The 21,634-nt window shown below is 40.4% G+C and overlaps 2 protein-coding genes across 2 annotated transcripts in view; one reads left to right on the forward strand and one right to left on the reverse strand.

Annotated features, from left to right (window-relative positions):
* Nucleotides 1-201: 201 nt before the first annotated feature.
* nek8 (NIMA-related kinase 8) lies at nucleotides 202-10,818 on the reverse strand. The gene is made up of 15 exons (XM_020087942.2): nucleotides 10,677-10,818; nucleotides 9,162-9,367; nucleotides 8,367-8,599; nucleotides 8,144-8,275; nucleotides 7,460-7,668; nucleotides 7,265-7,344; nucleotides 6,992-7,176; nucleotides 6,044-6,191; nucleotides 5,629-5,705; nucleotides 5,389-5,506; nucleotides 5,106-5,256; nucleotides 4,491-4,654; nucleotides 4,103-4,255; nucleotides 2,340-2,498; nucleotides 202-1,427 (listed from the first exon to the last, which is right to left on the reverse strand). Exons 1-15 carry the CDS (start codon nucleotides 10,721-10,723, stop codon nucleotides 1,399-1,401), a joined length of 2,091 nt encoding a protein of 696 aa, XP_019943501.1. The 5' UTR covers nucleotides 10,724-10,818; the 3' UTR covers nucleotides 202-1,398.
* A 6,821-nt stretch (nucleotides 10,819-17,639) lies between these two features.
* Nucleotides 17,640-21,634, forward strand: part of tlcd1 (TLC domain containing 1) — a 6,136-nt gene continuing 2,141 nt past the window's right edge. Inside the window, exons 1-4 of the mRNA XM_020088540.2 lie at nucleotides 17,640-18,262; nucleotides 19,237-19,319; nucleotides 20,046-20,128; nucleotides 21,218-21,634. The exon at nucleotides 21,218-21,634 is cut by the window's right edge and continues 2,141 nt beyond it. Of these exons, the coding sequence (XP_019944099.1) occupies nucleotides 18,057-18,262; nucleotides 19,237-19,319; nucleotides 20,046-20,128; nucleotides 21,218-21,622 (777 nt within the window). The 5' untranslated portion in view covers nucleotides 17,640-18,056 and the 3' untranslated portion in view covers nucleotides 21,623-21,634. The remainder of the gene's footprint in view (nucleotides 18,263-19,236; nucleotides 19,320-20,045; nucleotides 20,129-21,217) is intronic.

Raw genomic sequence — 21,634 nt, forward strand, 5'->3', positions numbered from 1 at the left:
GTTTGATGTTGATTTTTATCTTATGATTTTAAAGTGATGATGTTTTATTTAAAGATCAAACCTCTCCGTTTAGATAAAGACATTTCCTATCCACTTGTACCTCAATATTTATTTCAGCATGTTTTGGTCTGAAAATAATAAGAAAGGTGTAATCATTTCTCTATTTCTGAAAACCTCAGCGTCAATAATTTAAGGCTCATCCACAGTGAAACCATTCTTTAATGTAACATACTCTAATAAACAAACATATTACAAACACCAGCATTACCACAGGGTTTTTCCTCTTTGTACTGTAAAAAAATAAGATTTTCCAATTTAACTAGAGAAGATCAGTTTTTCTTTTCTACACTAGAAAACTGCTTAACTTGCTACAAAGATTTCCCTCCAAGGCACCAATGGTGGTAAATACTCTAACTACATACAATCTTGAGGTATTTGGACTTAACTTGAGTATTTTCATTGTATGGTATTGAATACTTTCACTCTACTATATTTCAGAGGTAAATATTGTAATTTTAATACACTGTATTTATTTGGCAGCTTAAAATGGCAGATTTAGATTAGAAATAAAAATACATTACAAAATCATATATCTCATTTAAAATATCATTCCCTATTTAGTGTATATTGCACTATATCTACTGTTCATCATATTCTGTGTGTGTCCAGACATAATCCCCTGAAATGTAGATATTCACAATGTCTGATATCTGATTTTACTTTAAACTATAGAATAAGGGAGAAGTGAGTGAGTGGTCGAAGGAGTGGGGTCAGTCTCTTTAACTCCATGAAATCTATTTACTGTGTAACCCTGAACAACAGGTCGTTATCTGGTCCGAACACTGGGTTACAAATGCATGTGAGGGTTAATCCAATAAAGCACAATGTGACCACTGAGGACGTGATGCAGATGAATGCGTTCATTTGACTGATGAACTCTCAAGTGGCTTCTTTCTTTTCTTCTCTGTGCTTTGTGTCATCACATTCACCAGTTACTTAAGAGAGCTCAAACCTGTTTACTGCAGTTTCATGTTTTATCATCCTCACGCTGCACGTGAGAGAAGACAATAGTTCACCACATGAAGGCGGCCTAATGACTTCCTGCAGTCCAGCTTCAGTCACAGGGTTACAACCTCTCTTTATCCAACCTGTTTGTGTGATACAGTCAGGTTGTGACCTTTGCTCCATGGGAGACACAGAATGAGGCACAAACACTCATCCCTGAAGAAAGCATAGATATAGAGGAGAAAGACCAAGTGAAAACCTGAGGCCACAGCTGCAGTGTGAAAAGCCATCTTTCAACGGAACTGCAGCTGGGCCTCCAAGAAGGAAGTCGCCCTCTCACACCACCACCGGGCTTCGGGATGGCCGCTGAGTGGGTTCTTTTTCGGGACAAAATCATCTCGGGACAGGATCCTCGAGCAAAGCTGTAACAAGAGGCAGCAATTAATCTACTGGTTGATTGACACAAAACCATTGATTCGCACCTATTTTGATCATTATTTGTCAGTGTTCATCATCATGCATGAGTTTTGTGATTGGATAAATAGGAATGAACGGATATTGACAAGACCCAAGTTTTAAGGCCTTAGATATATTTCTTCAAATGTATTTTTAATAACTAAAGTTGTGTCATTTTCTTAATGTCTCTATGGATTTGACATTCTGAGTTTTATGTCTTCATTCTCCTTGATGTAACACATTCAGTTGAGTGTGGATGTAACTGATTTAAATAGATGAAAATGAACTGTTCCATTACTGATAGCATTAACAGCCAGTTATCAATTAGACCCTTTGAAAGACTTCCATTAGTGCATCTTCAGTGTTAGTTGGTACAGGTCTCCATTGTCTCATGGTTGAAGTCACAGGAAGCATTCAAAGAGCCGCCCTGTAGCCTGCAGCAAGGATTACCAACATCTCTGTTTCTTATTAAATTGTGCTGCAGTTTAATCTTCCCTAAATCTGCAGCTTTTTTCAATTTGGACTATAGAGTCATGATTTAATCCCACCTTCACTGCTTTTCAGTTCACGTCAGGATCTCTGGCTTTTGCACAGACTCTGGCGTCCATCGTAAGAGGTACGTGGCCACATGATTCAGCTCAGTCTAAAATCAATATCATCGATGCTAAACTAGACCAAACAAGTTTCATTATGGCTTATGTATATATGCTTTCAGATGTAAAGACTGTGAAAAAGAGCTGTCATCATGTTTTTAGTTTCACTAAAATTCACAGTTCAGAAGAACATTTCTGAGAGGATTAATATTCTCCCTGTCAGATTTCACCACATCCCGACACGTCCCAGTGTTTGTTAACAAAGAGTAATAAGCAAAATATTACGTTTCACTGCCAGCAGAGTGTTGCCATGACAACAAGCCACTGATGTCACCATGAACGGGTGACTTTCGTCAAGCTGCACCGCCTTCGGTATCCCAGAATCCTCCTCTTTTCTGCCTAGGCGGCCACGGGCCCCCTTTCCCCAGGTGTACACCTCCCCTTCTGTGAAAAAAAGAAAAAAAATCAGGGGAACAAGGAGCTGTTTGCTGTTTCTTCACATTAATCCACACAAATCTTTAACTGATGACTCTGTCTCTCCTGCAGTGGCAGCATAATGGCTCAATCTGTAGAAAGCTGAACAAAGCCTTTCAATAACAAAGAGAACCGACAGCCATGGCTGGCACCGCCGGATTTCTCCCCAGGGAACCGAGAACTGGCACAATACGTCATTTTTACTATGTCGCCCCAAGCTTTAAGAACAGAACACACATTTAGAGACGCACGAGTGCACACATACATGCATGTGCGCACACACACACAGACACACACACATGTTGTTAACCCACATGTTTAGGGGACCGTACCAACGGTTTTGTATTTTTGGGCCATTAGCTGAAACCACTGTATAGTTTACATGACTGCTAACCATTTTCCAACAAAACATCTTTCACCTAACCATTAGTTTTAATCTATCAAATCTGTCTGACATGAAAATAAACGTGCAGAGGTTTTCCATCACAGTGACTATGTTTTTAAGTTAGATTCCTGTCGTGTGGTCACATAAAATGCTGTAAATGCTGTTTTCATCCCAAGGATCTAAAACCACAGATATCTGAGAAATGTTGTCTCCACTCAGAGCAGAGATGATGTGTTTACACACGGCTCCAAACAACTTTTTGACTGAGGGATTAACACTGACTGAAAATACTGAAAATGTTTCTTTTGCTTTATTTTATGGTTTGAAGTCTCATCATCTGCTTTTAGAACATGTTTTTCCTTTAGGTTTATCTATCAGACATTATATCTCTATATGTATGATATGCTTTTAAGTTAAAATGTCATAGTTTTCATGAAACTCAGCAAGCAGTGACAACAAAACACAAGAGTTTAAGAGCCTCCACACATCTGGAATGTCCATCCGGGTGATTTAACCTGACTTCTCCTCTAACTCTGTAGTTCATGTAATTTGTAGTGTGAGACTTTTATATGGTGCTCGTGTCAAATTCCAAATCATAATTCCAAATGGGAAAGTTTGATTTTGATGAAAGCTCTGATAAATGATGATAGAACCTGGTTCTTAATATTAGGTAAATGTCAGAACTCCAAACCAACAGTTAATCAATGTAATTAAATCCAAATCTAATGGGTATGGTGCTGTAATGGCTGTTTTATAACTGTACTGCGAAACAAAGTGGCAGAGCAGTTGAACCAGTTTGGCAGCAGTGACAGTAACACAGATTTTGATAAAACTCTACTTGGTTTACAACTTTGTGGACTGCAGCCAATCCTAAGCCAGCTATTTCCTTTCCTCTTTGTTCTTGGTCTTACCATGAAAGTCTATTTTATCTGCTGGATTTTGGTCTGACTGCAGCATTAAGTCTGCGTGTGGGTGTGTAAAGACTGTGCTTGACTGATGTCTTAGACTCTTTTGTTAGCATAGTTGCACCTGACACTTCACACCTTTATCTTATCAGTTCAAGTGATCTGGTGACCTCAAATATGTCGCAGTCCATCGTCATGCTGAGCAGAGGTCACCTGTGGACGTGTGCAGGACCTTAACGAAAGAGAAGGTAAAAAAAAAATCACACATTGTCCACTCTACTCACCAGATCCTATAGCTAAGGTGAAAGCGTCTCCGCAGGCAGCCATGGCGATACCCTGCAGGCCGGGTACCAGGTAGGGCACACGGCTGGTACGACGGGAGCTGCAGCCCATCTGGCCGTGCTGGTTACTGCCAAAGGTAAAACACTGACCCCTGTCTGGAGGAGAAGTGTGAGTCTTAAACGAGAGGGCTGAAACATTGTTTGTAAAAGAAAATGGGCTGCTGCAACAACCTAAAAAACTAGTTTGGCTGGTGCTGGATGAAACTGGGACCTTCTCCTGTTTTGCACCATCATGGAGGAAATTACACAGAAAAGTATAACCGCCAAAGAATCTGCTTTGAAAATGTGTTTTAAGTAATGATTTCATAAACGACATTAATAACTTCCTTACCTGTGACAGCAACGGAGTGGGCCGTTCCAATGTCAATGCAAATGATCCTCTCAGAGTTGATAGGGGCTGACTGGACAGGAGTGTACGAATTAACTTCTTCCACTTGACTTGAGGGATTTGGTTCGTCTCCGGCTGTTATCTTATCCAACCCGAGCTTATTGAACCTGACCACAACAAAACAACAAAATCTTTTTTAGCTGAGGCAGTTAAATGTTGGCGCAAAGTTTTGAATGTATATAAACATATGTTTGTGAAAAGACCCTTTAATATTATCCCTGTTTTCTTTTTTGCTGCCGGAAGCTGCTGAGTTGCAGTTTTTGAATTTGGACTTCTTACAAATAGACCGATGTCCTGTCCTGAGTTTCTGTGACAGGGAGGGATTAATGAGCATTTGTCATTTTGGGGGAATGTTGTCTCACAGGTTGTGAACCAGGAAACTCTCTGCACCTTTAATCTACCACCACCCACAGGCACAAGAAAGAGTTCATACAGGGGGCAGATGACAGGTATTGTCTTATTGAATGTTGTAGATGTTTCACTGCTGATCATGAGCTCCACGGTCAGTGTTCACTGAGACTAATGATCAGTACTTGTGATGATCAATAGAATAATTACCTGTTGCTTCCACATGCCATAATCTTGTGTTGGGTGCTGATAATCATGGAACAGTCGACTCCACACACAACCCTCTGGGCCTCAAATTCCACAGGTAAACACACCTGCTGTGGAGAGTTGTGGGTGTCTTGGGTGCCGAGCCCCAGGCGACCTTCCAGATAGAGTGAGACGCAACAATATGTTGTGTGCTGATGAGCTGCTGTCGTATATCAGTCAAATATGCAAACAAACGTTGAAAAGATAGACAGAGCGGATTCTAAAATAACCAGTTAATTTACGATACCATTGTCTCCTCTTCCCCAGGCAAATACTTCTCTTTCATTGGTCACGGCGAGAACGTGGGAAGCGCCACATGACACCTGAACCAGCTCATAGCCGAGAAGGGCCTCGACTATCTTGGGCTGAGAACAAAATCAGAGAGAGAAAAGACATTTTATTGTATATAAATGATTTTTTAAAGTTTAGTTTTAGTGTAAGTAATACACTGCTAACTGAGTAAGAGTGAATCCGTGTGAACATGTACCTGTGTTACATCATTGAAGTTACCGTGTCCTAGACAGCCATTACTCCCGCTTCCAAACGTCATAACGATTCCCCTGTCTGCAAATTGAAAATAAAGAGAAGGGATTAGAGGAATTATTTGTTGATGAGTGTAGGTGTATTCATGGGTGGACCAACAGAATACCTCTAATCCCTATTTTAGAAATGCTAATCTGCATCACTACATTGAAAAGCGATGAGAGGCAAATGAGCTGGGGGGGGGGGGGAGGTCTTTAATCCTGTGTTTTCTGCTTTGTGATGATGGATATACTGAAAGCAGCTTTCTAAAACACACAAAACACTAACAGGGCACCACAGTTTGAGCCCAAGATAATTGTACTTTGACATTTCTAGGCACATCTCTCTGATTTCTGTCCAAACATTAACGGCCCACCAACCTGTCATGCAGGTGGTAAAGAGATCGCCACAGGACACAGACTTGATGGTGACTCCAGACTGACCCTCGAGGAAGCGAGAGATGAACTGAGGCTGCATCTGCTCCACAACACCGGGCAGACTGGCCTCACCAGATCCCACTGACGGAGCCTGCAACAAATTGTGGTTATTAGTTGTTTGTGTGCAGACAGATAATTAGCCTTTTCTGTCAGAAACTAAACATGTTTCAGCAGGGAAACAACAAGGGAAAATCCACCCGCTGGTGGATGATTAAACGTGATGTGATGTTCATTGCCTCCCAGCAGTTATTTTATCAGAAGACACCAATATTCCCCAACCTGCCCTATTTATCTCAGTATCTGTAACTGATTTCTGTAATTTTCCTACACTTTTATATAATCCAGAAAATGGAAAATGGCATGTTGCTTGGTTTGGTTTTAGACCGTTTGCACGTGAGCTATTGAAGCAACTGAAGTTTCTATTTCTGCTTCTTCAACACCGATTTTTCTCTGTGATGGGATCTTGAGTTTACACAGAAGCTCTCTGAGGGGCTGACACCAAAAGCAGATTTTTACCAATGATATTTTTAACATCTGAACAGATGAGGTACTGCATTGTAGCTGCTGTAGAAATACAACCAGTTGCCACTTTACACCTGCAAAATCTAATCTCGGATCTAGGTCTGCAATATAGGATGATAGCTTTAACCATAACTTCTACCTCTATAGAGAAGAAAATGTTTTGCTTTTATTTGCACTGTCACATGGGTTTTAATTCAACGATATATTGATGTTTAATGTTGTACTTTACAGTGATGTTGAACAGGACTATATGATGTCAAGGATTACTTTAAATTAGACTGGTTAAGAACACACTATTTTTGCCTTAATAATGAACTAAATTGAAGCAAGGTTAAAATGTATAAAAACATTTGTGTCGTTTACACAGACCTCCCATGTGATCAGACGGCCTGACTTGGTGACCCCCATTTTCTGAGTGCGGCCCAGAGACACCTGAAGCACCTCGGTGTTGAGCATTGGCAGGCGTAGCGGCGTTGAGATGCCACTTCCCCACGTGTACACCGAGGATAGGGGGAGGGAGTGCACCTTCCCTGATCCTAAACCGAATGATCCATCTGTTTCAACCCAGGAAATAACAGTGATTTAAATACTGCCCTCAGTTTGGTACAGATAGTTCTGACAGTCAGATATTGTGTGCATTACCTCTGGACCTGTTGGTGGGAACTCTGCCTCCTGCTCTGCCTTGAGAACAGGTTTGCACAGTTGACAGTGGTTTCTCGATCCTGAAAAAATCCAGGAGGTGATTTTTAAGAAAGAACTCATGACAAAAAATATCTAAAACGCATGTCTCCTTAAAATCTCTATCTAATTCTCATCAGCTCTGCATTAGGATCCCACCTGCGCATTTTGACGTTGCCTATATCTGTGTATAGATTAAGCAGGGGCCTGATGCATATGGGGAGAGCCATTATTTCATTGAGCTGAGGACGTTTGGATGGATCCAGATTGAGCATGTTGAGGATGAGCTGTCGCAGTTCTGGGCTGTACCTGTCTGAAATTGGAGCGAATGTGCCGCTCATGATCTTCAGAACGAGGGCGGGTAGATTCTGGAAGGCAAAATGAAAGAGCACAAGTAAGTTTTAAAAATTCATTAGAAATATGTGAAAAAGCTCCAAACCCTTCCCCGAAAGTCCCTCCTCAAGGAATAAGACTGTGGAATTTGGAACAGGAGTTAAAGCAAAAGAGTTGATTAAATTATTGTATTATTATTATTTGTGTTAAAATCAAAAGCTTGAGGAATCTGCCTCACACTTAAACATTGGGCAACATAAAGACCTCCTGTTGCTCCAGTGTGAAGCAGATTCCTCAGGCTAATTTTGAATATTCTGAGATGTTATAAGTATCATTCTCTCTTGGTGAAGGCAGCGAAGATGATGTTTGCTACCATGGTTTCATTGCCTTTGCACAGAGCGATATTTTATGTATCAGACAGTGAATAAAGGAAAAACTACTATCACACATAGTATTGTTAGAAACATCAACATAGGTTAGAGATTTTTGTAAAGAAAAGATTTTCAGTACAGCGGCCTCAAAGGCTCTCTTAAGGCTCGCAAGCTCATACAGCACGCAGCCCAGAGCCCAGATGTCACTCTTCTGGTTATACGGTTTCCCTTCACACAGTTCTGGAGAGATGTAGCATGGGGTCCCAACAACCTGCATTGGAAAAAAGAAAGGACACAATCAATCATGCATGTGTATGGATTCAACATAAGAGGATATGTCCAAAGCAAAGAAATCAGCTCACCGTGTACGCTTTGCTTTTGCTGACGAGGATTTTGGAGATGCCAAAGTCTCCGATTTTGACGATCATCTGGTGCTTGTCGAGAAGAATATTCTGCGTCTTGAGGTCCCTGTGCAGGATGAGTTTGTTGTGGACGTGATACAAGGCTAGTAAGATCTGCACAAAGAAGTGAAGGATCGTGTCCTCGTCCAGCAGAGAGTTACAGCGCTTCTGTATGTAATCAGCCAAAGTCCCACCTGCATGAAGAAAACATTGAGAAAACGGTTGACTGTAAAAAAATATCTGTCCATTGAAAGCAAACTAACTCAGACTGATTGGGCTACTGGGTCAACATTATGATATCAAAGCCAATAAGCAATTGTTTTAACAGGCAAAGGGAACAGCCAACATAAGAGGGGAAGAGAAACCACAGGAGATCATCTAGCCCAATGAATTTTCATATATGTGTCTTTATAGAAAATATAATGTGGAAACACGTCCAGAACCTAGGGTTAAATTAAGATCTTAAACCTGAACAGAAAACCTTAATGTGTCTTGGCTGGAGTCTATGCTGGGTCTTGGTGTCTTGCTTCAGAATTTTCTCTTGCATTTACCTTCAAATGAAACCTGAAACTTGAGCGATTATCCCTCGAAATACCTCCACACTGACTTTTAGGTGTTATCATGTAGTCTTCCCAGGCCTGACATGGGAAGATGAAAAATGGTATGGACGCCCTACAGCACTAAACCATGGGAAACATGATTTGCTGCACAATGAACAAAAGGGGGTCATGTAAGAAGATATTACAGTAAACTTACCTGGTGCATACTCCATGGCTATCATGAGGGCCTTGTCTTCCAGGAAGTTCTCATAGTACTCGATGATATTTGGGTGGTGAAGCAGTTTCAGCACCTGACACTCGTTCTGAGCTGCCAGACGTTCGTCTCGTGACATCTGCTCCACTGGGATTTCCTTCAGGATGACAAAGGCTCCGTCGCCGCGCCTGCGGCACAGGTGAACGATCCTGACAGGAGGAAAATGAAGAAGAGTAAGATGCAGATTTGTGGTTAAGATCTTTTGTGCCAGTGTGACAGAGTATTGATACAAGTTTGACAAACAAGTTTAATAAATATTATAATAGCATAAGAACTGTTATACTGTCCTCCTTTTTTCAACTTTGAATAGATTAACACCTTTTGTGTATTCACAAACAAACTTATGTTATGATTGATCTCTCATATAGCCAGTTGTTTCTCCCTTGTTTCCCACAGTCTTATTTTCATCCACCAGACCCACTTTATACTAAACTGCTCAGTGCTTTATTAATACCTTACTCATACAAAATACAGTTATAATAATAAAGCTTTACTGCAGCTTATAACGCGCCTAACTAAAATATATTTAAACTTGTACATCTTTCTGACAAGGCACAATTAATTCCTTAATGTACTTCTGGTGTAAATGATTAGTTATGAGCCACTAATGGGAACAACTTTTAAAGTAGCCAGGTTCTGAAAAACTGCTGAATAACTTTTACAATGTAGATGCAGGCTCATCGTGGTATAGATATTTACCATTAAACAACTTGTACATAGAGTTTGACTTGCTCTTGACTTACAATAGATCAAATGTAGACGTACAGTGTTAAAAAATGTTATAGAGCCTTTTCATTACAGTTACAGTTCAGTTTTCTTTTGTGAAATTAAATGCTTTGGTAATAGCATGGGTGTGTTTTTCTCCTCAGCAATAATGCAATTAGATGGTAACTATTAGTAAGAACTGAATGTTTCTAATGTGTCAGTATTAATTAATGCTCTTTGGGGAGTTTATAGTTTCCTTTCAGACATGAGTCAAAGCTAGTCAGTCAACTGTACCTGTAAATGTTAAATAAGCAGTTTTTCTAATGGAGTTTGGTTCAGATGTTCTGCAGCATTTTAGCAGAAGTGGTCAAATGGTCTTTATACAGATGTTTTACAGATTCATTAGATACAAACACCAAACTTTCAAGGAAGAGACGAATTTTCCAAAACCTGGAGCCCAAGAATCTGGTATCAATGACGAGTCATGCATAGAGTATCAGTACATGATGTACACGAGGCAGTAGTCGCACACACACACATGCTTGTCAGGTAGAGTCGCACAGTTTAATACACCTCGGTCATGTTTCTGGTGTTTTGAGAAGACGCTGCACATCTGACGCGTTGTTGGGAGGAACACTGAGGCCTTGCTGGTTTGTTAGCTTTGTTAGCTGACTGCTAACATCGCCGTGTTTTAGACAGACGTGTGTTTGTGACGCTCAACAGCTGAGGTGTGTACATGAACTGAGAGTTTACCCGAAAGCTCCTCTTCCCACAACTTTGATCTTCTCGTACTTCTCCATCGCCGCCGCCGCTGCCACACGTTTCCGCCGTCTCCAGGCAACCTCACAACTACAGCGAGCCGCGAGGGACAAAGGCGAAGAGCAAACTCTGCTCCCTCCTTCACAACATTTTCAATAGGTGTTGAATCCACACAGTCTGAAACCTCTGCAGATGTCATTATTACTGAATATATTACAACATTTATATTATTGACCGCATTTTAAAGTTACTCTTATAGAACACTGGAACAGTACTAATTATGTCAATGAAGTTCTGGCATTTTTTTACTTTGATATATCTCTAAGGGTCAGCCAATTAGAAAGATATAATGTCATACATTTTCTATCAAGATTTTAGATTAATAATGAACGAATAATTTTGCTCACGGTAAGATAAGATTTAAAAAAGCCCACAGTGGGGAATTTTGAAATATTACAGCAGCAAGAGTCAAAAATAGGCATCAGTAAGAAACAATAAGTAACATGTAAGAATAATGATGCTTAAGTGTAAGGAAAATAAAAAAATATGAAAACATATAAACTGTATAAAAAATAAACTATACAGTGTAAATTTGAATTTCCCTACAGGGATTAATAAAGTATTTCTGATTGTGATTCTGATGTAAAAAAAGAACAAAACATTTACAGTTAATGGATTATAGGCAATTTTCAGAGGATGACACATTGATTTGGTGTCACTGAGAGAACACTCAAGTTTACAATTTACTGTATTCACCCCTCAAGGTGCAATATGAGGCATGTGAGTTTGCAAACTAAAGTATACATGTACACAAATAATGAACTCATATAAAACCATTAAAATACACATACTATTAAGTGTTTATAACAGCAGACCACAGCTGGTCAACAATATCCTAATCCACAATGTGGATGTATGGACATAAGCTGGCATCAAAATTACAAATATATTTAGCAGACTATAAGCAATGCAAACTGGCCATTTCTTGTGCTTGTGGAAATTCATATTTAATGGATCCTGGAAAACCAAAATTCCCTCTGTTTATTTTACATGTATGCAATATAATTGCTATGCAATTCACCAAAAGTTATTCATTGAGGACGTGTGGGGATTAAATACATGTCTGAGGACTGGTTTACTATGAACTCAGTTTGAGTGCTTTTAGATTTACCCATTGTTTTACAGTTGAGGTAAAGAAGGAAAACGAAAGTTTGTTTTAAAAAATATAGATAGATATAAAATGAAGCATGTGATAAGTCCACAAAATAAAAATTATTAGGTAATGTTTTCACCATTGATGTTTGGGTTGTATGATGATTTCTTGCTGCATAAAAAAGTTTTTATTTTGTGCTGTCTAATATTCATCACTTTCATTTATCTGTGTTTTTTAACTTTTATGCCAGAAAAAAAAAAACCTTATTTACCCAAAGTGAAAAGTGAAATGGAGACAGTGAGAAACGGTGAGACAGATGTGATCAGTCCAGCGTCTTGAGCTGGGACTTCAGAGAGTGTAGTCTTACATCCAGACGCCTGGTGATTATGAAGCTCCTTCCCCTTGTCTGAGATAAGCAGGAAGGAGCCTTCATGAGCACCGTTTCCCCTCTCTGCCTCAATGGGGATAATAAACGCCTTGTGCTGGGACAAAGCCTGCTCTGTGTTGTGCTGAAGTACATACCTCCACTATTATCATCAATCTGGAATAATGATACATCACCACAAACAGTGATCTGCATGTAATTGAACCTTTTCTGTGCAAATGAAGATTGTTTGGGGGAGACAGGCGAGTATAGGTGGCTCAACAAACAGTGGTTTGCTCTTTCTCTGGGATATAATAACTCAGGAGCACCTGAAGGAATCTTGCAGTTTGCGTGCCACTCCTCAGACCAGCTCAGTGACATATTTGGCCTAGACTTCTGTCAGCAGCAGATCTGTTTTACGACGAGACAGTCAGAGTCCGGGAATGTACCGTGCGGAACAGTGACACTGATGCTAAACCCCATGTTAACAGCTGTGCCTGAGGATGAGCCTCTCTGCCATTTATCTTTAAAGATTTCTCAGCACACACGACAGGAAGTCGTGGGCGAGGTTGTTTCATCACACCCAGTATTTCACCTCCTGCTCTCGTCTTAAGCAGATATAGATCTGATATATATAGATATGGATATCTTTCATGAAGATTATGAAATGTAGAACAAACACAGACGTTAATAATATATCTATAAGGGCTGAGTTGCTATAAAAATGTAATGTGTCTGAAATTTAAATTTTGCTTTAAATATTTATCAAAATCAATATGATCATGTTAAAAATGATAAATAGCTTAACTGAAGATTAAAGTTGTATCCAGCTGCTTTCTTGCGTTGTTGTTTTAACTTACTAAGACGAGTGCATGTAGATTCATATTTGTGTGTGTATATATTTGCATTTGCTGTATGTATGTATTGGAATTGAAATGTCTTTTTTTAAACTAATTTGTGCTGTTAACTTTATAGTTACTGCTTTTCTGTGCTCATATTTACTCACTAAATGTAATTATTATTATTTCTAATCGATGGGTAGATAGATACTGGGGGACTCTCTGGGCAGCTCAACAGTAATGGCTTCAGTTCGCTGTGGCTCGGTGCAGCAGCTTCAGCAGCCTCTACAGTGTGAAACCTTTTGTTTGGTCTTTTTGTGTTTGCTGACAGAAATCCTGAGGTGTGTTTCTTTGGAAACCCGAAGCTGTGAGGAATTACAGCCCTCTGTGACAACGCAATGAGAGAGACCTTTCATTCTCTCAGACCACAACAGAGTCAACCAGGAAACATAATTCATGGTATTAAGTTACATTTCTCTCTCTGGAACCGCAGGGTGTTTTGTTACAGAGCGCAGTGTTCTCAGTGGATAGAAATAGATTAATTATATGGTTCATCTTTCATTCTCCAAGTTGTATACTTTTATTGACCCCAAAGAACTCAACTACCAGTCACTTATATCACACATTCAGCTGTTTTTATTCTCGAAAATAGACAAAAATTGCTGGATCAAAGTAAACTTGAGTTCTTCCTGGTCATCTCATCAGTCTTATTATCACAATTAACTTTCTAGCATCTTAATCTCAACTGCAGGGAGATGATGAGTGCTCTGATGAAGCAAGACAAATCTGAAATTTTTCACATCAGGTTTTGCTGCCATCTGCTGGTGTTGCATTATACATGTTTGCGGAGGTACTCCCGCAGATAGAGGGCAGACTTGTTTTCTGTTCAGTTTCTTTCAAGCTCTTAGAGAATACAAAAAAAAAATCAGTGCTGGAACAAATGAGGTATTGGGCTCAGAGCTGCAGGATTATGCTAGGAGCACAGGTACGGCCCTCAGCTGTCCAGAGGAACTTCACCTGGTTTTTAAAATGCAAATCACCAGAACAGGCACTGGGTTTGTCCTGGTATACACATGATTCCCATATTCATATGTCTGCCAGCATGTTGACACAAGTTCAGTATTTCACACAACGACGACTACTTGATCATGAACCTATCTGGTTTGATTTTTGGTTAACTGATCTTTGATTATTCAGTAAGGTCACAATAATAGGCCTCATCACGACCTCTGCAGTTTTATTATAAATTGTCTGTTGAATGTGTATTTTGGTTCAGGATCCAACTGTGCTCAGATCTGGTACCTGGAGGTTATAAACTAATAACCAGAAACACCGCTCCTCATCCATTCACAATAGAACCCATGTATATAATATGATGATCTGACACATGTCAATCACTAAGGCTATGCTAGAGTTAGCATGAGTCTGAATATGCACTGTGGGGGTTGTTGTTCATGTAAATTCAGAATAGTAGTGAAAGCAGGTTGAACCTGCCGAGGTGAGTGACATCACATCCATCACATGTGAGCGAACTCCCGATCATAGAGCTCAGTGATGATATTGGTTCATTCAATGGTATCACACAGGCCTCCATTGACTTTAGGGAGTATTTGACAAAGTGGGTGAGAACATCTTTCACATTCAACATCACTGTTAATTATTTATTTCATTATTTTCTTATGTATCAACAGTTTTTTACTTGCTTTTACAATCATCCCGTGCCACTGCACTTTCCCTTCAACATTTCATACAGACTACTACAGTGAAAAGATGTGTAGAAAGAACATACTCAGCATTTGGTTTTATTCTATTGCCTTTTAAATGTCTTTTTTTATTCATATACTCTTGTCTACCTCATTCTGACCTGCCTGCTTCTGTAACAACTTAATGTCCCCATGTGTGGATCAATACAGTTTTATCTTATCTCATCTCTTTTCTTACAGTATACATTACACATATTCATTTTACTATAATTTAACATTACTTTAGTAACATCACATATAATCATGGGTTTGTTTGTGTTAGCAATATTTCGCAGTACATCAAAGTAAATAAGTAGATTAAAGTAAACACTCATTGCTCAGTTAGTTAAGTTACCTCTTTATTTTTCTTGCAGGCTAAAACATTGTTTAAGTGTTGGTTGCTTTGTTATACTCACCATGTGTTCCTCTGCTCAGGCCCACCATGCTGGGTAATGTTTGAAAAAAGGTGTTGCCTGGCATTTCCTGTTTGTGTGTGTGTGTGTGTGTGTGTGTGTGTGGTCCTGGTGACGTCACGGATGACATCACTGGGATAAACTAAGTGGAGGGGTTTTTCTTTTCTTTAGAGTTTGTTTTGTGATTTCCAGTAGTGTTTTGGTTGTTTTGTTTCTTCCTGTCAAATAATCATTTAGTAATCATGCATGAGCTTTTACACTGGGAAATAAGGTGGGAAGATCATGTTTGCAGGAAGAATGTGGAAATTGCGAATCCTATTTAAAGTTTCTGTGTGCAGTATTTAGTGGTGAAGTTGCATGTTGCAGCTGAAGACTCCTCACCCCAGTCACTGTAAATACAAAAATTGCCTCTCAACCAATAACAGAAAGTCAGCTGAGTCTGCCTGCCGACCACCATTCTTTGACTCTCCAGCGAAACTACTTTCCAGAGTTATTATGTATCCAAGTGCTTAAAAACAGGTCCACTGGACGAGGTGGAATTTCTTGAAGATGTTTCACCTCTCATCCAAGAGGCCTCTTCAGTTCTAGATGACTGCTGGGAGTCCCAGGTATTTAACTTGTAGGGTCATTGAGGTCGCCTGAGAGGTGGGATCCACATTGCTGTTTGTTTCGTTGGGGTCGGTCTTTGAGAGTCGTTGACCCACCCGCCCCCTGTGACTCATGGTTCCTGAGGTGTGAATTGTAGTGAAACTTCCTGGGGGTGGAAGTCAGGACTGTGTTGTATGTGGCTCAGTAATAATTTCATATAATGTAAGTTAATAATGTCATATGTCATCTTTTCCTCCATCACCTGTTGCTCATATGTTAAACTTGTGTTTGTCTTACACCTGAAGTGCTTCAGATTCCATGTCACACTCCTCAAGCAGGTATAGAAAAACTAGATGACCTGATAGTAAACAATGGGACTATTGAACTCCTGTATGTCCGGTATTAACTCTGATCAACTTTCAGTGTGGTGGCTTCTCTGGTTTGATTCAAGGCCCTTTTGTGTTTTAAAAAAGTTAAATAAAAAATGATGATGGAACTGTGTCTTTGATATATAACTTTTGTTAAAATGTTGGGATCTTACATGTGAGAGAGCAATGTTAACAATGTCTTTCAGCCACTGCCATTTGGCACAAATTTATTTTTCCGACAGACACCCTTTGTGAGGTAAACTGCGTTCAGGGAATCCAGGGATCGAAATCCACCAGAGGATCAGAGACCAACCTATCTACCCCCACATCCAATTAAGGCTCCTTGTGTACAAAAGGCGCTTGTGCATATAACATATAATACAATTTATATAGATAGCATTTAAGAAATGTTATATAATAATGAGTAAAATAATTGAAGTAATTTTCTGGCTTAAACACAAGTAAACTCTTCATGTACTGGGGTTTCACACAGACATGTGTCGTGCAGGTAATATAGGGTCTTAGCTCTGGGGGCTCATTTCCTTTTTCCCCAGCAGGCTGCAGGGAGGCCAGCAGAAGGGAATGAGAGCTGTGTTCATGGAAAGAGTTATGGCAGAGGAAGGAAGGTGTTGCTGTTGGGCTGCCTTAAGATTTAGGTCCTTATGCTCCATACATATCATCTTGTTAATTCTATTTACAACAACAACATTAACTGCAAACTAGTAGCCCAAGTTAATAAAGGTGATATGATTTAACAAAAAAGATAACGCATGATAAAATGTTTAAGATTAAACTTGATGATTACCAATCACGTGTCTGTGCACTACATGAGATGAGATAGTTACATTCTAAATGCAACTGAAACTGGTTTATTTATAATATAATTGGAACAGAATTGAACAGCATCTGCCCCTGTGAAACACAACCCCTGGGAACTGAGGGGCATCACATTATGAGACATGTGTGGAACTTAAATAAAACGTCGACTAAAATGACTGAAATATATATATATATATACATATATTCATATGAGTGTGTATATCCACACAGCAGAATGGCAGCATTAAACATAGCCTCAGTTCACAAGGATTAAAATGGAAAGATAAAAGTTAAAGTATTAGAATTGGTTTTTTTTGTTTGTTTTTTGGGTTAAAGTTATGAATCTTTTAAACGACCAAAGACACGAAGCACATCTTGATTGATAAGATTATTAAATTCCAAAATATGTATTTTTTTTTTATCGTTCTTAGCCTACGTATACATTTAATCCAGAAAAGGTGCTTTTACGCACAGTGCGCAACAGGCGCTTCTGGCGCATGGCGCTGATGTCAAAAACATTGAAGAGACTATTTGTCTACAGGTGGTTTTCGACATGTTTACCCACAAATCAGGTTTCAGCAGTCGTGCTTTGTGATTTTTTTGTCCTTGCGTAATCGCAATCTCTGCCCCTCCTTGTTTTGTTGTGGCTCCAAGGAGCAGCAGCAGCGGCACCACCCACCCCACTCCCTCTCCACAACTCCTTCCTTCATTCGACTCAGACAGGCGGACACAGCGCGCATCCACGTAACGTTACAGGCGAGAAAAACAGCGTCGCATTGGAATGAGCTGTCTCAGGAATCTCCTCCGAGCCTCCCTCTTCAGGCTGAACACGTGAGGAGAAAAAAGGGCAGGTCTAAAACAACAACTCTTCGGAAAGAACCTCAGACAACGTTTTAAACAAAAACACAGGGTCATCCTCCTGCAGCTGCTGTAGCTTCTCCTCTCTCTGAAGACCCTGTCCTGGAAAACACATCATCTTAGACAGAGTTTATCTTAGGAGACGGTGACAGGAGCGTGAAAAAGCCAACAGAGGGAGTGGACGAAAAGAAGCAACAAGCACCCGGAGAGAGAGGGTGTGAGGGGGGAGGATGGAGGCCCTGCTTCCTGTGCTGAAGAGTCACCCAGGCTCCTCAGTGCTGGTGAGCTCACTGATTTTCAGGGTGGTCCACCAACTCCTGCAAAGACTGCCTGTGCCCAAGGTGGTGAGGCAGGATGACTTCCGCTTCTGGAAGTGGAGGAACCTCTCTGTCTCTATGGTGCACTCCCTGCTGACCGGAACATGGGCCCTGACATGGTAAGTCCCCATCCATCCACACTGGGACACCATTGTCTATTCACAGTCCAAATGCTGTGTGCTAATGTGTAGGGTGTGTGTGTGTAGCTGTATCAGGCTGTGGCACCCAGGGGAAGAAGGCATGTTCAGACAGGGTCAGGGACAGGGGGAGACAATGGCATTTTTTAAGAGGGGGGAGAAATGTCACTGAAATGTAGGAGCCACTCAGAGGCTGCTGTTGCTGTTTGCACTCTTGAATCCCTCAGAGGAGGCACATGTTTTTAACTTCACACTGAGAGAAGTTTGGATTACTCAAGCGTCAGCCTGCAGACACTCCAACTGGAAAAACCTGTTAGCTGAAGAAATCTTGTAAACGCATTATGAGAAACAATTTTTCAGGGTGGGGACCTTGCATGTGACTCATCTGTTAATATAAAAAAGTGGGACTAATGTCATTTTGACAACTGCTAGCTCTCCTCCATAATTATCTCTGCATTTAAAATGTGACAACAGTTAAATTAGCATGTTTTTATATTCTGAAGGAGGTTGTCTGTGCTTGATATTTTTCCAAGCAAACATGAAAGGGTTCACTGCTTTACATGTAACATAAGGGATAAATATAGGTCATTTATTAACAATCCATTGTTATGGTGTTTATACAAGGAGGAGACGTAGAGAATGAGTGCCAACTTTTTGTCACACAGCAATGAAAACTGACAAAGCTAAATGCAAAAACACTGAGACAAAGGATGGAAAAATAGACGAAACATTGGTGAATAGAAAACAAGTTGCATTTAAAAGGAACAATTAAACACACTAAAGTACAATTACAACTAATAAAAGACAGGTCAATTATTGGTCAGGGGATAAAAAAGCCATAACACCTGAAATTAATGTCTCTGCTTAGTCAGGCTTTTATCTCCAGAGGTGAGCCCATGTATGTCTGAGTGAGGCCAATACAGACCCATCTATTCATAACATGTGTCCCTCTCCAGTGTGTTCATGTGGCCAGAGACACTGAGGGACCTCCACTCCTACCACACGCCGCTGTCCTACCTGCTCGTCTGCGTCTCAACAGGTCAGTAAATGCAGTAAATGAGATAGATAGAGTCTATAGATGATGAAATGATGCTACTGCTAATAATAATCTTAATAAAGATAACAACAGTGTACATGCTGGATATTCATAATAATGCGCAGTGATAGCATAGCAATAATGATTGTGATTGTGTTGGGTCCACTTCAGTCACCACAGATCTGGCAGAGGCAGATGGATTGTTTATCCTGATAGCACCAGGCAGGAAAGACTTCCTGTGTCGTTCCTGTGAACAGGGCGGTCGGATGAGTCTGTTGCTGAAGTTGCTCTTAAGTTTGTCGGGGGGGAAGGTGTTTCCCTCTCAGTCACCTTGGATACCAGCAATAATCACCTCTGTGTTGTGATCGAGGTGTTCCGTCTTCTGTGCATCATTGTGTTGCCATGGAGAGACGCAAACCTTGGGAGATCTGCTCTAACAACCAAACATCTCTGAGCTCCACCGAGGCCGACCATGGCCAACGCTCATGTAGATGTTCTCTAACACAGTGGTGTGTCTCGTCATAGGCAGTGACACCGCGGCACAAAAACCCCTCTTGAATTCCTGCTGCAAATGAGGCCTTCACAGTGAAATAACCGCGGATATTTCTTAAATCCTTTAGCTGACATGCTATCAAGGAAAAATCAAACCAAGAAGAACACACACAGTGAATGTTTGTCATCTCTCCACCAGTCTGTCACCAGCTAATGAGTCATTTCATTTCCCCTCAGGATACTTTGTGCAAGACGCTGGTGATATCATCTTGACGGGACATGGAAGAGGATCATGGGAATTCTTACTCCATCATGCGCTGGTATGCATTTTTTCTCCCTTAAACTCCATCAAGGTTGCATTTCTGGTTCAGTGTCACAGTCACTGTTTAGGCCAACAAAAGGAAAGCAATGACAACTGAACAGGTTTCACAAAAGGAAAAAGAGAAAGTAAAAATGGTGTCGTTGTACATAAAGGAGTATTGATTTGTTGTACATGTTGATTTCAATTGAATAATGTTTGATCGTTAATGGAGTAGCCACCGAACAACAAGTCCAGTGAAGGAGTATATCAAAGAAACGACACAGGCTGTTTGTGCCGCCTGAGTTGAGCTGAATGCAGTAAGTGTAGAAGATGACACCGAGCACAGGGTCACTGCAGCACGAGACAAACAGGCAGACTTGTGTTTTCCTATTTCTGGATTTCCGTGGAACCTACATACCAATCACACCTGACTTAGGTCTTAAATTTCATTCAGAATTGTCTAACAGACGTCTTTAAAATCTTTCATTTAACTCAGTGAAACCTACAGAAACCCCACATTTACATATTTTTTTTGAGGGTTGAATCCCTAAAACATCCCAAATATTAGAAATCTTGTTTTTCCACTGGGTCTGACGTGTTGTGTAAGTAGATTTCATATATTTCAAGTGAAATACTTTAAACCACAAACTCAGCCTAACATCAGTATCTTTGAAAAATGATGCATCTCTGAGTTTGTACTTTTTTGTGACAGTGTCTGTGTCACACTGAGAAACAGTTTCGTAACTCTCCAAAAACATTTGTAAGTATTAGCTTAACAACAATGAGACCTTGTGTCTTCACTCATAATATTTTAGAGTTTTGAATTGTTCAACAGAAGTAATTATGTATAGGTATTTGAATATGTTGGATTTGTAATCTCGGTACAGATACTGAAATAATATGATAATACTGATTCACCTAAAACCGTGTAGCACTTTTCAAAATTACAAATTGCTTTTCAAGGTACAGGAAAGAAGAAAAACAACTAGAGAGCATTATGAAAAACACCCTGGATCTGCAGCTTTCACCGAATCCAAACTGAAATCTTATGAATTCTTCCCTGTATGAACACCTCCACCTCTCTCTGTGTGCTTCCCCTCCTCCTCAGGTGATCTGGTGTTTCCTGTACGCCCTCTACACTCAGCTGTATGTAGCCGGCGCCGTCATTGCTCTCTTCGTGGAGGTGAACAGTGTCACGCTTCACCTGAGGCTGATGCTGAAACTGTCCAGCGCTCAGTCCACCTCCATGTACCACATCAACAAATTCGTCAACCTCTTCACCTACATCGTGTTCCGCCTGGGCACCCAAATGTACCTCACCAGGTACATCTTGCACAATTACTCCTGGATGGACCGCGGTGGATACTTTCTCGCCAGCATGATGGTGATGAATATTATGATCCTGATTTATTTCTACCGCCTGATCCGTGCTGATTTCTTCCCTCGGAGTAAGAGCTACGCGGGACAGAACGGGACTCATAACAACAACTCCAGAAAGTTCCTCAGTGATTGATTGGGGGAAGGT

Source organism: Paralichthys olivaceus, chromosome 11 (genome assembly GCF_024713975.1).
Source record: "Paralichthys olivaceus isolate ysfri-2021 chromosome 11, ASM2471397v2, whole genome shotgun sequence".
Lineage (NCBI taxonomy): Eukaryota > Metazoa > Chordata > Actinopteri > Pleuronectiformes > Paralichthyidae > Paralichthys > Paralichthys olivaceus.